Raw genomic sequence first — 19775 nt, forward strand, 5'->3', positions numbered from 1 at the left:
ATATAATTACACACAGTAAGCACATAATAAATACATACTGAATAAATGTGTGCCTATAGGAATAATTCTAAACTCTAGTCTGACACTCCAAAGTATTTCAAAATCTAGCTGCTGGGGAAGGAGCTTCAGTTTTCTTCAGAGATGCTGACCATGGTTGGTTGCCCATTCTTCGGTGGGATGGCCCTACACTCATGCACACATTGCTAGCACAAATTGGTGGTTTTAAAAAGAATACATGACTATAGGAGGGAGATGGTTCTGGGAGGAGTGGCAGGATAGCAAATGGGGAGTGGATTTGATCAAAATACATTGTATAATAAGTATAAAATAGCCAAGGAAAAAATTTAAAAAATATTTTAAAAAATGTGTCTACAACCTATCTTTTCTAGATACATCTTCCACTCTTCTTTCTAACGTACCACTCCAAAAACCTTATACTCCAGGTTCTCTGGACCACTTGCCTTTTTCATTTTCTATGTAGACTATTGCTTCCTGGATATCTCACTCTTCTATGGAAAAGTCTTGGTTTTAAAAACATATTTACATCTTATCTGTTCAGGTTTCACCTCTGTATGTCTGCATTTTGACAGCTCATTGTACACTGTATAATATAGTATATTCACCCTCTCTTTTTCAAAACAAGAACTTGCTTTTATTTTCTTTGACTCTTCAGTGCCCCCCTCAGTACACTTTACATTGACTGGTAAACTATAAACTCAGTCATGGGGAATCAGAAGGAAAGAGGTCCTCTCAACAAACCCAGTTTCCTGTTTTGTTTTGTTTTGTTTTGCTTTGTTTTGTTTTGAAGAGTCCCCTTTCTCTTGTCCTCCTCTTTCCCCGCCCGGGTATTTTCAGCTCCACTCTATTTACATTTCAATGTCAGTCCCTAAGCTGCTAGAGTACTTGACATTTTGGAGGCTAAATCACTTACAGTTAGTTTCTCTCCAGCCCACAGTATTCCGTAATAAAAGAATCCCTAACCTATTGGGGAGCATAGGCATGAGGCCTGGGGCTCGTGATAAAAGGTATGTTTTTCATCTTCCTAAGTGCTTTCGAGATTTACCCCATTTTGCTGCACACTGTTAGGACAAACATCTTCATTCCCTTGCACTCCTCATAATCTTGACATAATTATCTGTGACATATTGATTTAAAGTGCCGCTACAGGAAAGGGAACAGGAATGTTTCGCTTGGCCTTCTGGGAGTTGTAGTTCTAGTGGCACTCGGGTTGCCTGGTCGGTCCTGGAACTGTGGACTACAGCTCCCAGGCCTTCCTAAGCTCCTACCACACAGGCTCAAAGCCACAAACCAGTAGGAGGTGGCTGTATTGTATCTATTGTATCCCTTGGCTGGTGCATTTTTACAATTCTCTGGACGTGAAATTGAGAGTGAAAAGCATGGCAGATGAACAAGAAATCATGTGCAAACTGGAAAGCATTAAAGAGATCAGGTAAGCTCTTCGCTGCATAATGCAGCATCCATCCACCCTCCGTGATTACCCGCTCCCTACCCGGGCATCCCTGGGTGCAAAGAGAACTGTTTTTCTGTAGAAACTATCTATTGTTGAGCTACTTGCAAAGAGGAGCGGGAAAGGGGCCCATTCATCACAGTTTTAAAGATCAGGTGAAGAATGAGGGGGCAAAGGTCAGTTGAAATCGAGTCTAGAGGAGGTAGTTGGTGCAAGTGTGTGTGCGTGCGTGCGTGTGTGTGTGTGTGTGTGTGTGTGTGTGTGTGTGTGTGTGTGTGTGTGTGTGTGTGTGTGTGTGTGTGTGTGTGTGTGTGTGTGTGTGTGTGTGTGTGTGTCAGGCGGAGGGTAGGAGGGGGAGATGACGATGTCTTTCCAGATCTAGCCGAGATAGAATAGAGGGAGACATCAGGGACTGGTCACCAGCTTTTTGGTATGGAGACGAAATCTGGCATTCACAGACACATTAAAAAAAAAAAAAAACTGTTTAGTATAAGTCTTTTTTTCGCTTCTTGCTTTATAAAAGTTGATGATTTTGCATTCAACTTCATGACCCAGAGCTTGGGAAAGCCTTTTGAGAGCCAAGTTCAGCTGGCCTGGCCATTCAGTTTGCAACTTTGCTGTGACTATTGGCTGTGGATGCAGACCAACCTCGGGAGGGGGCTGCTTTTGTTTTCCTGAAACTCTTGCACTTTTTTCCTATCCTGAGGTTGGAAGGAGGTTGCAAGCTATGGGAATGTGAACAAGAGCTGGAGGTCTGGCAAACTGGGAATTGTCACATCTCTCCAAGCAAGTTTTGATACTGCAGTGAGATTCCAGCCCATAAAGCAGTAGTATCTCAAGGGCTAACTATGTGGGCCTCCCCTGCTCTGCCTAAGTCCCTGCATCTGGAGTGTTTTTCAAATATATGGAGAAAGAAAGAAAAAGAGACACAGAGCATATCTTTTTAAAGAAATTAGGTCATGAGATTTAACTCTGACAAATTTGACAAGAGATTTAACCTCTGGGGTATGTATATGGGATCTCCACATAGTAGTGGTAGTGAAGAATCTTAGTTTCTTCTTCCTCTTGGAGGGATTGTGTCTTTCCTTTTGCAAAGCATGGGAGATTATCATTTATTGAGCCCCTGGGATGCCAGCTCTGCCCCCCAAACCATTTTGGCAAGTGTCCTATGATCCTTGTCATAAGTGGAAAAATGGAGGCTTGGAGAATCTGAGTGAGTTCTCATATTCACAAAGCTTAACAATGCCACAGCTTGCCAGGAATGGAGTCTGCCTACAAAGGCTCTGTTCTTCTGTTTCCCATTGAAGGGTCATTGGTGTCTTTTTCTACAAAAAAAAAAAAAAAAAAAAAAAAAAAAAAAAAAAAACATCTGGAGATAGGAAATGAGACTCCTAGGTGCAGGAGACTGCTAAGAGTGCAGCTAATGAAAAGCTTAGGCCTTTGAGTAGAAAGCCTCTAGCTCCAGTCTTCTACTCTTTGTGGACTTTAAAATAAGCTTGTTTTAACTAGGTGGTGGGGGCACACCTTTAATCCCAGCACTTGGGCGGCAGAGGCAAATGGATTTCTGAGTTCGAGGGCACCGTGGTGTACAGAGTGAACTCCAGGACAACTAGTGCTACACAGCTAATTCCTGTCTTAAAAAATTGTGTGTGTGTGTGTGTGTGTGTGTGTGTGTGTGTGTGTGTGTGTGTGTAAATGAGCATATCTTATCTGCAGAAAAGGACTATTTTGGATTGGATTAAGGTCATTAATCTCCAGTGAAAAAAGATCCCTTTCAGTGAACTCTAAGTTAGGAACCATGACTTCTATTCCTAACCACATTAAATAGTAGAAGGGGAGATTTAGAAAGAAGGCTGAAGTTTTACTCTAATAACATGGGCATACCACTTGGATGCCAAGAAAGACTCAGTGTAAAAATGGGATTCCTGTTGAGAGTATAAGGAGGCCTACTAAGACAAAATATTAAAGTAAGATGCAGAATATGCAAATTTATTGAAAAATTTCTCACCATGCCAAAAAATCTACTTGAATGAGAAAATGAAGAGATGCCACTATTAATAAACCACAGATTTAGAATCATCTAACAAGGGTTTTAAAATTTACATCATGAAAATCCCTCAGTAGGTCCTACAAACACTGGGAGCATATAAACATACAAAAACCAGAGTGCAGAGAACTGTGGACTTTTAAACAGTGTTGAAAATGTTTTGTTTTGTTTTGGTTTGGTTTTGGTGTTTCAAGACAGGGTTTCTCTGTGTAGCTTTGGAGCCTATCCTGGCACTCACTCTGGAGGCCAGGCTGGCCTCGAACTCACAGAGATCCGCCTGCCTCTGCCTCCCGAGTGCTGGGATTAAAGGCGTGCACAACCAATGCCTGGCATAACAATCAGTGTTGAAAATGTTAACACTACAGAGACTTTTGGAGTTGGAGTACATGCCAATTTGCATTATATTATTGTCATGGTTCTATGAGAGCTAGTATGTACAATGTGTTGGTTTGAATCAGAATGTCCCCAGTAAGCCTAGGTATTTGAATACTTGGTTCTCAATTAGTGGTGCTGTTTGGAGAGAGAGTGCAGCCTTGCTAGAGGGAATGTTTTGCTGGGAGTAGCAGGTTCAGGGAGTGGGCACTACCAATTTGCTCTCTCTCCTTCCTGTTTGAGGTTAAAATACTTCTTACCTTCCTGTTCTTGCTGCCTGCTGCCATATCTCTCCTGCTATTATGGACTTCTTCTGAAACCAAAAGCCCAAATAAACTCTCCCTTAAGTTAAAAAAATGTAAAATCAAAGCAAATAGATGAATACAGACAGCAAGAACAACAAAAACCCTGAAGAAGATGGTTGTTCTTTAGAACAACCTAAAAATTTAACAAATAGGTTCAACAGTAAGATGGAACAGACAGAAAAACATGAGTCAGCTTAAATCTAAAGCAAGAGAAATCACTGTGAGATTATAAATAAACTTTAAAAATTCTCACAGGAGAGACACAGGACAGAATGAAGAACTGGAAGAGAAATAAGGACTAATATTGTCTCAAACTAAGGAAAAACCACCTCTAGGTTCAAAAAGCTAATCAAACACTAATAGAATGAACAAAAAGAAACCTTCATATGATAACCAGTCTTCAGAAAAAGAAGAAGAAAGAAAAAAATCTTGAAAGGAAGGCAAGTGACAAGAACTAATCCCCTAATTATATCTGTGAGGGGGAAAATTAGCATGGCAAATTCCCCAAGAGAAAACTGTCAAGGTCCTAGTGGAAAGAGTAACAACATTTTCAAGTATTGAAGGAAAAGAACTGCCAGAGTAGAATGCTATGTGCAGTGAAAATATTGTACTTTATAATTGAAGACACTCTCAGATGTTGGAACTATCAGCAAATGTACTGTGAAAGAATGACAAAAACATTTCAAATAGAAGGAAAAAACTTTGTAACACCAGGAAGTACAAACTTAGTAAGCAAAAACATAATAGATTTGACTTTACTTTTTCTTTTGAGTTTTCTTAATTATGTTTGTTGATTGAGGGAAATTTATTTTATTTTTTATTATTGTATATTAATGTATAAAATTTACAGTGACATTTCACATATGTATATAATGCACTTTAATCATATGGACCCCTATACCCTCTCTTGTCCCCTATCCCCTGGTCCTTTTCTTTCCTATCAGACATCTTGAAGTAAATTTTATAACACAATTATAACATAATCTCAGTGTATGAGCAGGAATATGTATGGTGTTTTATGAAAAGGTGAATTTAAAGGGAAATAAAATAGCTAATATATTACACCAAAGCTGGTGGTGTAATGTTAGAAGATACTGAGCAATTCTGTATATATAATGTATTTCTGAAAGCAATCACCAAAATATTATGCATAGAGATGTGCTCAAAGGTATTAAAAGTAAAGAAAAATTAAATGCTAAAACATGTTTAGTTCATCCAAGAAAGGTGGGTTAAAAGGAAAAAAAGAAGCAAGAAAACAAAACAAACTCCCAAACAGAAAATAAACAGGATATATAAAGTTAAAAGGCAGATGCATTTTTTACATATAAATAATTTTATTTATTTATGTATTTATTTATTTATTCTATCTATGTAGATAATGTGGGACTAGAGAGATGTCTTAGTGGTTAAGACAGCTAATTACTCTTGTAGAGGACCTTGATTCACTTGTGGCTCACAACTGCTTGTAACTACAGTTCCAATGTTCTCTCTGGCCTCCCTGGGCACATGCATTCAAGTAACATGTGAAACCCACCCAAATACACATATACATAATTAGAAATATTGTATTTTATTATTTCATGTGTATGGATGTTTTTGCCTACTTCTATGTCTGTGTACCACATGCATGCAGTGTATCTGGGACTAGAGTTAAAGATGGTTATTAGCTGCAGTGTGGGTGCTGAGGATGGAACCCTGGTCCTCTGGAAAAGCATCCAGTGCTCGTAACTGCTGAACCATTCTTTCAGCCCTCAAATTAAAAGAAAGATAAATAATTCAAAGACAACTAAAGAGAGACTTGTATAATGAATTTCCAAAGAACAATTCAGTTATATACTGTCTATAACACACTCACTTCAAAATAATGATACAGGTAGATTGTGGGTTAAAAAAAAAGATAACCTGCAAACAATAAAAAGAGGTCTGTCTCAGTGAGACAAGGAAGTTACCATGCAAGCCTGGCAATCTGAGTTTAATTTATCCCTGAAGCCCACATAAAGTGTATTCTCTATTCACATGATACATGCATGTAGTGCCATTATCAAGTGTCCTTTATAAATACTGGTAATCCAATTAACGCTCCACTATTCACAGTTCTTCAACTGCTCTAAATTATTATTACCATTATTTTAATAACCTTATTAAAAGAACAATCTATTTTGTTAAAACATTAATGTTCTTGGACTGTAGTAGCCACAATGGTGGCATTTTCACAGAGGTCTTGAAGAATGCATATTTATTTTGATTATTACACACACCAAAGGCATAATTTTCCATGGGGGAAAAAAAGGTGTGAGGAATGGATTCTCCCACAGAGTGTATTCCTTGATCATGTGCCCAGAAGAAACTCTAGTGCATTTCAATGCTGTTTCAACAATCTGCTTCCAAATTACACATTGGTCTATTTTCATTTTTGGTTTCCTAGTCTTACAAGTAATGGTCAAGGAGAAAAAGGCAAGACATGAATGAAACAAAAACAAATGTAATAGAAAATAGGAAAAAAAGGAGAAGAGCAATAATGAAACAGAGAAAGGGAGTGTTGTTGCCATAACACAAATGAGAGCCTTTCACTACCTCATGTATATGCCAATATATCTGTAACATGCTCTTGTTGCCAATGTATACATGTCTACATAGCATCCCTTTCCAAGCTTCAGCCCTCCGTGTACACAGCACTCTACTGGGCTTGCCAAGCTGTGTGTTCTACAAATTTAGAAAATCTTAGCCAACTTGTTATGACTTTGTAGCTCCCCACTGCTATTGAGCTGCTCCCCTGAAAATTCATTTTAATTTTGTTATTGTCATTCCTGTTACATTTACCTCAGATTGAAACCTAAAAGTCAGCATTGACTTTCTATTTCTACCTTCAACATTTCACTCAAATTCCTGTCCTATTCTCCACCTCCACACTCACTGCCCGTTTCAAGTCTTCATCATCATTATCTTGAATATTTGTGATATTGTGTTCATTTCCACCTACAGAATAATTTCTCTGCCTCTAGTCTTCTCTCTGTCTTTAATTGCATGCATACTGTTATAAGAACGACCTCCCTAAAATAGGTTTGATGCTTTCCCTCAAATAGTCCACTGATTTACCTCTTGGATAGCAGTATTTTGAATTCAGAGGCCATTGCCCTAGTGGCTTGGCTTGCATATAGCTTTAATCACTTGCTAGTAGTGTTTTTAATTGTTATTGAAAAGATAGATTATCAATATGCATTGCTTAAGAGATAGTAGGCATACCTTTGGGAAATCACTGTTGTTTGTTTTGGGGTGTGTGTGTATGTGTGTGTGTGTGTGCATGTGTATTCATGGTGTGAAATTCATTTTGTTTTACTAAGGATCCATAGTTTCATGCTGTTTATCCATTGAATGTACATTTGCCTGCCATTGTTACTATGACACTCATAACTGCAGTATATGCCACATTCCAGGTCCACCATTACCATTTTACCTGTGACTACTCTTTCACTTTATCCTTTTGCAATATAGAAGTTCATTTCTATTTCATATATTTCCATCCTCTAATATTTTGCCTGCATAGATCCTTCAGGCTAGATTGCTGTTTTCTCATTTTGTGCCTGTGAATTCTATTCATTTTTTTCAAGGAAGACCCAAATGAAATGGCACCTTTTATCCCAAACTTTCTCTGTAATGATTCCAATCAAAAGAATCAGGCTGCCTAAGCTCCACGAAGAGATCTATGCAGCTTTTAATTGACACGTGTTCTGTCTTAGTTGGTGCTTCTGTCATTGTGACAAAACACCAGGACCAAAAGCACCTCGGGAAGGCAAACGCTGATTTTGCCCACACTTACAGTTGTAAGCAGTCCAACACGGATGTAAGGCAGAGGAGGAGCTCAAAGAAGGAACGTGGAGGCTGGGACTCATGCAAAGGCCATGGAGAAATGTTGTTTACTGCTTTGCTTCCCATGGCTTACTCAGCTTGCTTTCTTATAGCACCCAAGACTGCCAGCTTGGGGATGGCCTCATGTACAATGAGCTGGCCCTCCCACAGCAATCTTCAATCAAGAAAATGCCCTTCAGACTTGGCTACAGGCCAAGCCTATGGGGATGTTTTCTCAATTAAGATTCCTTCTTCCCAGATGACAATAACTTATGTTAAGTTGATAAAAAAAGTAGCCAACACTCATGTTCTCCCTGCTTGCTTTCTTGCTTTCTTCTCCCTCCCTCACTCTCTTCCTACTCCCTCCCTCCTCTCTGCCCATGGATCAGGATGTAATGGTCTTAGCTACTGTTCCAGTGCAATGCTTGTCTTGTTGCTATGATGATGATGGACTAACCCTCTGAAGCTGGAAGCAAGCCTCCAATTAAATTGCATTCATTTATAAGTGTTGTCTTGGCCAGTCTAAATGAAATTACCAATTAACAGGGGAGACAGAGCCCCAACTGGACATTTCTTGCCACCAAATGAAGCTTCTTGTACCAGGAATCAGTTACATCTGAATTGTTGGCCAAAGAAGTCCCAGTGGGAGCCCCCAAACAACCACTACACAAACTGATAGCAAAACCCTATTGCTGAAGACAAAAAACAAAAACAAAAACAAATACTACTGTCCTACTAAGGGAATGCAACAATAAAACAACTCTTAATGATATCCTGCTATACTCATACATCAGTGCTTTGCTCAGCCTCCATTGGTGAAGTTTCCTCCTGCAGTGGGTGGGAACAAATACTGAGACCCACAGCGAGACATACAAAATGTGAGAGCCCTTGGAACACTCAGCCCTAAATGAGGTATCTCCATCAAACCCCTCTCCTTAGAGCTAGAACCCTGTGGAATAGGAGGCAGAAAGAGTGTAAAATCCAGAGGGGATGGAGGCCACTATGAGCTTCTAAACACAGGAGGTCTGATGCACATATGAACAAACCTATAGAGACTGAGGCAATGTACTATATTTTTTCCAGTGTATCTTTTTTGGCATCTTTGTTGAGTATTAAAATGGCCGTAGTTCTGTGTGCTTATGTTCAGATCTTCATTTTGTTCCGGTGGTATACATGTCTGTGTTGTGACACTCCCATGCTGTTTTTATTATTTTGGCTCTAATACTGATATATTGAGATCTGGAATGATAACCTCCTGCATTGTTCGTGATTGATTTGGCTTAACACTCTATTTGTAAGGTTTCCCTTGAGTTTCCTAGTTGTGTTGTTCAGTTTTTAAATTCTATCTTCATTTTATATTGAGTGGTCTTCAATCTTTTTCTTAATTTAATTGCAATTTCAAATCCTGCATTATCTTTGTTAGTTTATTCAGCCTCATGTTTGTCTTTCTTTGAGTAATACTTAGGCCTTTATTCTCTTTGAGTTAATTCCCTTTAAGTTCACTGAGCTGTTTGTTTCTGTTTTCTTTAAACTCTTTATGATTTTTTTTAAAGTTCTATATCCTGGGATCAACCTATGTAATTGTCCGTACATAAAATTTCTATAGGACAGGTAGATTGGGGGTGGGTAGATGGGCAGTGCATACAATTTTGAATTTTCATATTATTTTGCAATGAGACTTGGGCATATGGACTTCTTGTTTTGGTTGTGTGCTTGATGTGGACACAGAAGGTTTGGCTGGTACACAGGATTTGCTACTTAGTACAGGCTGGCAGTTTTTTAAAAAAGTGCAGGTATGTCTCACCAGGCTGTGCCCAGTTCCTGGTTGTGGGAGCTAAGTTGGGTCTGGAAATTGAGAAGAATTCAGGAAGGGTAGGGTCAGGCATACTCACCAAGCTGGGCCATAGAACAGGATGTATGGGCCTGTCTGGCCCTGAAGTATGGATCATGACCAAACATCCATAGGGACAACTGGAATTGGAAAGAGTTGTGCCAGCAAACCTAAGTATGTTACCTGTGTTTCTACAGCACACAGACAGGCTCGAGGGTCCCGGGCAGGGAATGGATTTGGGGATGATGAGTCTTAAAAGGAAGAGAAGGGACAGGAAAAAGTCATTATCCTTGGCAAGCACCTGCAAGGCTACCCGAGTTGTGTGTGTGTGTGTGTGTGTGTGTGTGTGTGTGTGTGTGTGTGTGGGTTGTCTGTGCAAGAGAAAAAAAACGTAAGTTACATGTGTCTTCATATGAGCTTGATAGAAAGTTCCTTGGAGTGAGGGTTTCAGTGTCTGTATGTGTCCAAGGGAGAAAGAAAGGCCAAGAGAAGATCACAATCCCAGAAAAGCATCCACAATTCAACCAGGGTAGGGAAGGACCTGGTTTGGTTACACAAGTAGATTACCTATGTCTCTGCTATAAGTGGGCTGGCTAGTGGGTCCTGGCAGTGAGAATTCCACTGTTTCATGAGTCTCAAAGGGAAGAAGAGGATCTGGGAGCAGGTCTTGTTGCTATCTTTATTTGACTGATTATAGACTAGGAATGCTTTTGTCCCCTTAATAGGCCATTAATCATATTATACTTATAAGATGGCATATGCTAATGATGCTATTTTAATCTTAGTAACCAGTATTATGCCTTAGAACACACACATAGTACTTGTGAGTTTTTTGTAACAATGTCTGGATCATTGTGGTGAAGGAGAGAATCATGGCTGAGCTATTGGGCAGAGTGTGGCAGTATACTGTCATTTGTTGGCTGCTCATCATGTGCCACATAGCTTGGGAACTTTACCTGTAACTCATTTAATACCTACCACATGACATGTGAAGTAGGTGGTATTATTTCCACATTAGTACTAAGTCAAATCTGAGAAGTAAGTTAATCAGATAATGGCACTTTCTTGATATTTAAAATTTTAAGAATCCCTTTACGGCTGAGGATGAAAGACTTAACTCATTGCAGCATCTCAGCTGCGTGTTGATCTTTTCCAAAATCCCTAGATTCATTTAGGTCCTTCTCCGTCTTTCAGATTCAGCCATGCCAATCTGTCTTTAGTTGTTCCTTTAATTTGTTGTGTCTTTCTTCTCTAGGGCCTTTGTTTATGCCATTCTCACTACCTGGACTGTTTTTCCTTGTTGCTCTGTACTCAGCGACAGAGGACAAGTGATCAATAAATATTTGTTGGACCTATTTGTGTGTGTTTGCTACTTAGTGCATACTCATTAAATATAGTAAAATGTAAATTTAATTGTTAGTATTATCCAAAGGCAAAAATCTAGTGAAGGGCAGAACTACCATGTATACCCAGGTATGAGTTTAAAGTGCATGTTCTTTCATGATGTGTTTCTGCCTGTACAAGTGGGTTCTTGACCCAACACTCACTCAACTTGCTCCATGAATCAAGGTAAGATATCACTCTCATTATTAGTTTCCCATCTCTAAATTGGAATAGAAGTAGGCAGAGTTCCAGATGTTCTGTGTGTAATCTAGAAGATCTTGAGAATAGAAGTCTAGACAGGAAGGGGTCTAGATAAATAATTTTCCAATAAAACTAAATGTTGTTCCTGTATAAGACAGGTCAATAGCTATATCAAGAGTTCTTCATACTCAAAGCTAAAGTAGTGTAGTGTGTAATATGCAGGTATTGTAGTTATTCTGCATCACTATGTCACTGTTCCTGACATAAGGGGAAATTTTTATATCAGCTAGCCGTGCTACATGGTATGAGAGCCATTGTCTACAAGTTTAAAGTAAAATTCATTAAAACTAATATAATTTATAATTCAATCCCTTAGTTATAGTAGCCACATTACATGTGCCCAATAGGCTATATGAGCTATTTGGAAAGCACACATACAAAACATTTTAGTCCCCGCAGAAAGTTTATTGAACATTGCCTCTCCAGAATTCCTCTGTAGGTCACTGTTGCTAGCTATCTTTGATAGGAGTGGTTTGTGATGGGAGACTCTTACTTGCAGTGAGAGGCTATTCAGCATCTCTGGCCCCTATCCATTAAAGGCCAATAGTGTTCTTCATTGACTCAGTCCCACAGCTGGGACCTGCACCCTCCTTTGCAAATATCCTGAGACAATAAAATTTACCTCACTTGTGACTCACTGAGCTTTTCTGTTTAAAAAGAATCTCCTATCTCTTCCTGGGATGGCTCTGATCATCTCTGTCTGCTAGAAAGGGTTAGAAAGATGGCATAGAAGGAAAGGCCTGACTCTGCCTCCCATTTCTATCTTCCACCATCCTCCTATTGGCCTGTGTCCTGCTCTTGAGAAATTTCAGGAACAGTACTCTGTAGATGGAAACGATAAGGCCCATTTGAAGGTCTGGTTGAAGTTTGAGGCTCTGGTTGTACCTGACTGTGAAAGAAAGAGTTAGAAAGATAGCTTAGAAGGAAAGGCCTAACTCTGCTTTGCATTTCTTTCTTCCTCCAACCTCCTACTGGCCTGTTTCCTACTCTTGAGAAATTTCAGGAACAAGACTTTGCAGATGGAAAAGATCAAGGCCCGTTTGAAGGCTGAGTTTGAGGCACTGGAGTCAGAAGAGAGGCACCTAAAAGAATACAAACAGGAGATGGATCTCCTGCTACAGGAGAAGATGGCCCATGTGGAGGAACTCCGACTGATCCATGCTGATATCAATGTGGTATGTGGCTTGTTGCCTGGAGCCTACTTCTGGGCCCTTTAAGGATGAGGGAATAGAAAATGTTGTTACCTTTCACTTAGATATTGCTGTGGCCAGCTCAGGGGAGAAGGTGCCAAGCTATTATGGAGTAGACAATTCCAGGAGTTCTGAGGCCAGCTCTGGTTGTGTCACTGACTAACAGCAATGGACAAGTCCTTCATTTCTGAGTATCATTGTCTCTCCCTGTATTATGAACCCTGACCTTCAAGGGTTCATTGGGTTCTGACATGTTCACAGTCTGGAAGTCTGTAGCTTAAGACGTAGCCAAGGAAAAGTGGACTAGATGCCTGCCTCTTGAGGATAACTTTACATGCTCAAAAGCTTCCAACAAGACCAAATAGATCATCTCAATCTGCTTACCAAAGTGGGGCTCTCACATTAGACTGCCATTTGGAATATTGGGAATAAATTGCTGAGCTGACAAACTTCCCTTGTTTGGAGTTTTTTTGTCAAGAATCTAGGCTTCTCTACTGGTTATTCTTTTATCAGGAAGTAGGAAGTGTTTACCTGTGAGGTCTTTTCTGAACATTACAGTCTATGACAGTATCTTTTTTTAAAAAATTCATTTTGATGGAGCTGAGTTTCTATTCTTGGCAAACTCATTTCTGTGGGATCACCCCTTTCCAGAATATTGTGAGGCCTAGAATCCTTACAAAATATATAAATTAAGCTTGTATAATAAACTCTTGGGGTTTCATGTGCTAGATAGCATCAGATTCCAGGTCTCCTGAAGGGAACTGTAGACGTTACTGCAAGCTAACTGATGATATAAAATCAATAGAATGAATCATGCATTTCCAAGAGTGGTTGAGAATCCAGGCCAGTAGACCTCAAAGCATGAGGGTCAACTAGAGAGCCCATTAGAACACAAACTGTTGAACTTCACTCCAGAGTTTCCAGTTATACCTGTTAGGTAAGGGCTTGAGAATGTAAAATTCTTAGTTCTTAAATGATAATGCTGCAGCTGCAGCTGCTGGTAGGGGGTGTGGATAGGGGTAGCAGGGTGCAAGTGTGACAACCACAGTTTGAAAACAGTTGACCTAGAGAAAAATGTAACTGGCATGAAGACACGAGCCTTTAGTTTTTGTATGGGTTTTGTCCATTAAGAAGTATTCCAGTGAATAAATCCTTTGTTCTGAGCTTCAGCGTACTGGCCTTGAAAAGTGAAGATGATGATCTAGATGAGGTGAGCTAGGTGGTCTCTGAAGGCAATTCCAGCTGCAAGGTGTTGTTAATTTGAGGAATTTAACCACTATTTTATGAGTTTTTACCCTGTTAATTCCTCTATTAATTGTTTTGCATGAATTTGATAATCGAATCTTTACTAAGACTGCACGGGGTATGCACTATTAACCTTTCCCTATCATAGTGATGAAGAAACTGAGGTTTGATCAGTCATGTAGAAAAGACACAGAGAACTTGAACATAGATCGCTTTCCCTCTGGAGTCTGTGCTATTATCTGTTCAGCTCTAGAACTCCTTTGAAGACTTTGGGACCTTTTCTGTTTCTACCTTGCTCTATTTTCCAGATGGAAAACACCATTAAACAGTCTGAAAATGACTTAAACAAGTTGCTCGAGTCGACCCGGAGGCTTCATGATGAGTATAAACCACTGAAAGAACATGTCGATGCCCTGCGTATGACATTGGGCTTGCAAAGGCTTCCTGACTTGTGTGAAGAGGAAGAGAAACTCTCCTTGGAGTAAGCTGCCTGCCCTCTGACCCCAAAATAACACAATGTAATAGAAATGAGGGGGTGAGGGTGGAAGGTGACACAGATGGACATGGATATGTACACGACCTGAAAGTCTGAGCACATAGTCCTATTCTTAGGCTTGTCAGTGGATAATTCTTTGCATGACCCACAAGTCTCTATGCTGACATATTATATAAGAACAAGATGAGACGAAGATTAATAGGTAACCTTTCAAAATACTTTGTGGAATTTTTGACAATGTGAGAATGTTATCGTTGCACTGGCATGATGGCTCAGGGAGTAAAAATGGCTTTCCTCCACCCCTGAGGAGCTGAGTTCAGTTTTTGGGACCCACATGGTGGAAGGAGAGAATGAACCTCTGCAGGCTGTCTGTCCTATGACACGCTAGCATCATGTGCCTGCCTACCCATACACATGCGCAGATAAATTTAATATAACACTTAAAAATTGCTGACCTATGAATTTAAGAGGTCACTTTCCAAGTTAGGGTTTAGAAGAGTATACAGAAACCTTGAAAACATGAAAGGGCGTGCTTTTTTCTCTAGGACATAGCATGTCCTTTAATCTCAAGCCCAACAAGAGGAAGTATATCCTAAAGATACAGCTGGTTGCCCGTAGAAGTATGAGCTTCTTGTTCCTAGAAGGATATAAATACAGGCCTGGGAATGCCTATTAAGAATATTGCAAATGACCATCTAACAGAGAATAAGTCTAAATATCTTGCTAGCCCTAAGATTTCTTGATATCTGCATCTGTCAGAATTAACAAGAAAAATGTCTACCATTCCTACTGATAATGTACCTAGTGTTAGTATTCAGGCATCTGTACTGGCCTGCCCTTGGGGTTCTGACATGATATTTCCTCAGCTGCAGCCACTAAGAGCACCACCTGTGCACATTCATTATCTTCCCTTTTAAAAGGGCCCTGCCCACCTCCCATCCTTCTGTTTCTTTCTTTCCCTCTCTCTGTCTGTTCCCCTCTCTCACTCTCTCTCCCCCCTCTCTTCCTCTTTCTTTTCTCCTCTCCTGCTGCTGCTGTCTCCAGAGGACAGTCTCCCCGCTTCCCTTTCCCCTTTTATGATCCCTTTCCCTAATTAAAAAATCCTCTGCTTGAACCCTGTCACATGCATCTTTCTCTTATGAGCCTCTTTTCTTAAATTACAATACCTACTATTAAGGGGAAAGAGCCATGTACCATAGGGAGGGTAGTACCATTCATTATAGAGAAGGTCCTAGTACAATCTTTGGTTCCTTAGCATAGAGACTTTAAGAGGAGGAAAGGTTCTTCTTGCTTCCAGAATGATCCATTCAATGTCTTTCGTCCCCAAAGTTACTTTGAGAAGCAGAAAGCAGAATGGCAGACAGAACCTCAAGAACCCCCCATACCTGAATCCCTTGCTGCTGCAGCTGCTGCTGCCCAACAACTCCAAGTGGCCAGGAAGCAGGACACACGACAGACAGCCACCTTCAGACAGCAGCCTCCACCTATGAAGGTGAGTAAACTAGATTGGACCATGGAAGAGGCAAAGTGTCCTGCAATGGAAGCTGATAATATGCTATTTGAGGTTGTGGCCTTGTTTATTTTAATCTTACTTAAACAATGTTTGATTGGGACCCAGAGGATGGGATGCTATGTTGAATTCATGTTGCTTTTGTTGCTACAAAGAGATTAAAATACAGGAAGCTTGGCAGACACTGCTATAATATAATTATCTAAAGGTTAGAAAGCTAAACTTTACACAAATAGACAGGGAACATATCTCATGAGTGAGGGATCCAGCAGAATCACGAGGAAGATTCTAAGTACATTTGATAAACAGATGTTTACATGGTTGGAAACAAATGCTGAAATAAATTTGAAAATTTTTATGCTGAAATTATTACCTTTATTATTTCCTTTTCTTCCCAGTGGAATTAATTTGCATTCCTACTAGGCAAAAACTGTGGGTTATCAGTGAGGCATCACAGAATCAGGTCAGTAGTAAATAGCCAAACTGACATTTTACTAGAGTGATTGCCCAGTTGATGATAGCCTACAGGTAGAGTCTGACTTGTTATATATGCTTTAATTGATGATTTACTGGCGCACACACACATGCCAGGTGATTTGTGTGTTGTATCTTTTTTTCCGGTTTGGTTTGGGACAGGGTCTCTCTGTGTTGTCCTAGCTGTTCTGGGAACTCACTCTATAGACCAGGCTGGCCTCTAACACAGAGATCTCCCTGCCTCTGCCTCCTGAGTGCTGGGATTAAAGGCATATGCCACTACCTCCTACTTTTGTATTGTATCTTAACATAAAACAGAGTTGAATAATTGCAACAGACCACTTAACATGGAAAGTCTAATGTAATTATGAGCCACCACATGGCTCAGGTTGTCAAAACACTTACCATGTAAATGTGATGATCTGAGTTTGATTCCTGAATCCCATGGTGGAAGGAAAGAACCAACTCCCAAAAGCTATTCTAGGGGAGAACTACAAAGTTGTCCTCAGAACTCCACAGATGTGCACATGAGTACACATCACATATCTCACACATGCATATATATATATATATATAATATATATATTATATATTATATATATGTGTGTGTGTGTGTGTGTGTGTGTGTGTGTGTGTGTGTATTTAAAAATATTTTTAAATTCTATTCACTATCTTGGTCACTATAGAAAAATGCTTCCTAATTAGTCTTGTCTAAGAAAAATCAATGGTACATGGTTGAGCTAATAATGTTGTGATATAATGCTGCATAGATATGTAGTTCTTCTTTTATCTCTAAGTTTTACATACAGTTTTTTTTATACACGCCTCTGTATGTTATATCCTTCACTCCTATGGTCTATGGTCTCCAAGAGCACAATCTCTACTTGTATCTTACCGATAATTGTTGCCTCCAAATGGAAAATTACAATTGTTTTCTGGGCCCCTGAGGATCTGCAGTCTGAGCCATTGCGTAGAAGGATGTGACTACACTAACTTTATTTATCCCGTCTACCCCCACCAGGCCTGCTTGTCATGTCACCAGCAGATTCATCGAAATGCACCTATATGCCCTCTTTGTAAAGCCAAGAGTCGCTCACGGAACCCCAAAAAGCCAAAACGGAAGCAAGATGAATGAAGAGAAGGTGAAGGGCTAGACCTCTGTTGATCATAAACCCTCCCCTTGGTCAGAGTGATAGAGGTCCCGATTTTCTAAAATCTACCCTTCCTTGCCCTCCTGAGTTTCTATTTAATTTACTGGAAGAATAACCCCTCTCTCCTTGCTCTTATTTCTTTCTGCTCTTGGGATCTCGGGTTCAAGAACAGCTATAGTTTGGGTGCTAATGCCTGGGTCTCATGACCCCTTCTCTCCTGCTCACATCTCAACTACTGTCCTAGTTTGGAGCTGACTAAGGGGCAAAAGGCTCTCATTGACTCTTTCTTTTGCTCCTGAGGACTGGAGCCTAATGAGCTGCAGGGTGTAAGGACTGGAGGAGGTCCATATCTTGCTTTAAGAAAAGGCCTCTATGATTTCCTCCCCTCTAGTTTTGCCTTAGGTTCTGAAGGGACAACAACTTTATTTTTGCTGGACATCCCAGTGGGCTGAATGCATATATCTCCCCTATATTCAGCTCATCATTAAAGCCCAGGAGTAACTTAGACAAGTGTTCTTTTTTACAGTAATTTGTGAGGCTCTGGTGTTGTTCTATAGTCCCATCAAAGTCTTCCAGTTATATTCAAGTTCTTTCATACCAGGCATCTTTAGATCCCAAGATCTGTGGGTCTTTCCCTATACTTTTTTTTTTGTTCTTTGCTAATTAGTAGAAATTCCCCACAGTGAAATTAGGGAGCCAGGCTCATGCTACATGTCTCACCTAGTTCACTGCAAATACTAGGTCTGATGGCTATGGTATAGAAATTGCCTTGGGCTGAGAAACCCTTAGCTGATTTTAGCTTTGAATTTTGTTTAAAAACCATCACGCTAATACCTGCTCAGTGGTATATCACTGGGAGGCTAGAAGTGGATTGACACGATTGCCAATCATTTTATACATGTAAGAGGCTATGACTTTGCTTTTCCATTCTTTCCTCCCTTTGGGTCTGTATTCTTTAATGTAGCCTCAGTTAAGGAAGTCATTGGTCACTCTTTTTCTGTGGGTTATGTAGGTGACCTTTCTTACCCCCAAATGGCACTAAGCTCTTCAAACCCCACAGTGCTCTCATTTTTATCAAAGCCAAGTCTCCTAGTCATGTTACTCTTAGACCTATGGGATAACATCAGGGCTGAGTGATGAAAAAGATTTAGCTCCAGGTCTCTATCCCTGACTGGGGAGAAGAGGGAGAGATTTATCCTGTTTTTCTTTAACTTTTGACTTTGAGTCACAATAATATGTGTTCCAAACATCAAAGATTCCTCTGCCTTTTGAAAGTAAGTGTTATGATATGATTTCATAAATCCTTTTAAATAAACATTCATTTGTTGGAATAAGTGCTAATTGAGTGCATTCTGTGTACTGAACAACAGCAACAATAATAGAGAGGAAAAATGAAACAGGATTGAGTGGGCTACAGGGATGTGACCAGGAGCTGGGAGCATGTGGCTGGAGACAGATAGATAGATAGATGGCTGGAGCAAAGCTACCTGCAGTGGCTATAGTGGAAGTGCAGTCTAAGAACAGGACCCCAACGCTGAGACTCACTATGGTTTTACTAAGGAATATGGGGAAGATTGTGTCCATGCCACTACCTAAGTGAATGAAAACATGGGGGCATGGTAAAAGCAGACCCAAGCGAGGGAGCTAGGAGAACGAGAAGGGGAGAAGAGGAGGGATGCAGAGGACATGAGGGAGCAGAAAGGTTGAGTCAGGAGAAGAATAGAAGATAACAAGAATGGAGATACCATAATAGAGGGAGACATTTTAGGTTTACAGAGAAATCAGGCACTAGGGAAATGTCTGGAGATCTACAAAGATGACACCAGCTAACAATCTAAGCAACAGAGGAGAGGCTACCTTAAATGCCCTCCCCTGATAATGAGATTGATGACTGACTTATATGCCATCCTATAGCCCTCATCCAGCAGCTGGTGGAAGTAGAAGCAGACACCCACAACTAATCACTGAACTGAACTGGAATCCAGTTGCAGAGAAGGACGAGTGATGAGCAAAGGGGTCCAGACCAGGCTGGTGAAACTCACAGAAACAGCTGACCTGAACATCGGGGAACTTTTGCTCCCCAGACTGATAGCTGGAATACCAGCATGGGACTGATCCAGACCCCAGGAAGAAGGGTTTCAGTGAGGAAACCTCGGAAATCTACGGGACCTCCTATAGTTGTTCAGTACTTATCCC

At 40.3% G+C, this 19775-nt stretch overlaps 1 protein-coding gene across 4 annotated transcripts; it reads left to right on the top strand.

Moving 5' to 3' along the window:
• Window positions 1-1223: 1223 nt before the first annotated feature.
• Window positions 1224-18914, top strand: Zc4h2 (zinc finger C4H2-type containing). Of its 4 annotated transcripts, none has more exons than XM_027431883.2 (5): window positions 1224-1450; window positions 12508-12688; window positions 14257-14429; window positions 15774-15936; window positions 17450-18914. In XM_027431883.2, exons 1-5 carry the CDS (start codon window positions 1398-1400, stop codon window positions 17561-17563), a joined length of 684 nt encoding a protein of 227 aa, XP_027287684.1. In that variant the 5' UTR covers window positions 1224-1397; the 3' UTR covers window positions 17564-18914. The 4 variants fall into 4 exon arrangements, with proteins under 4 accessions (XP_027287684.1, XP_035306000.1, XP_027287686.1 ...); XM_027431884.2 differs by having other exon boundaries at window positions 1226-1450; window positions 12517-12688; XM_035450109.1 differs by lacking the exon at window positions 15774-15936 and having other exon boundaries at window positions 12517-12688.
• The last annotated feature ends 861 nt before the right edge of the window (window positions 18915-19775 follow it).

This window comes from Cricetulus griseus, chromosome X (genome assembly GCF_003668045.3).
Source record: "Cricetulus griseus strain 17A/GY chromosome X, alternate assembly CriGri-PICRH-1.0, whole genome shotgun sequence".
Taxonomy (NCBI): Eukaryota; Metazoa; Chordata; class Mammalia; order Rodentia; family Cricetidae; genus Cricetulus; species Cricetulus griseus.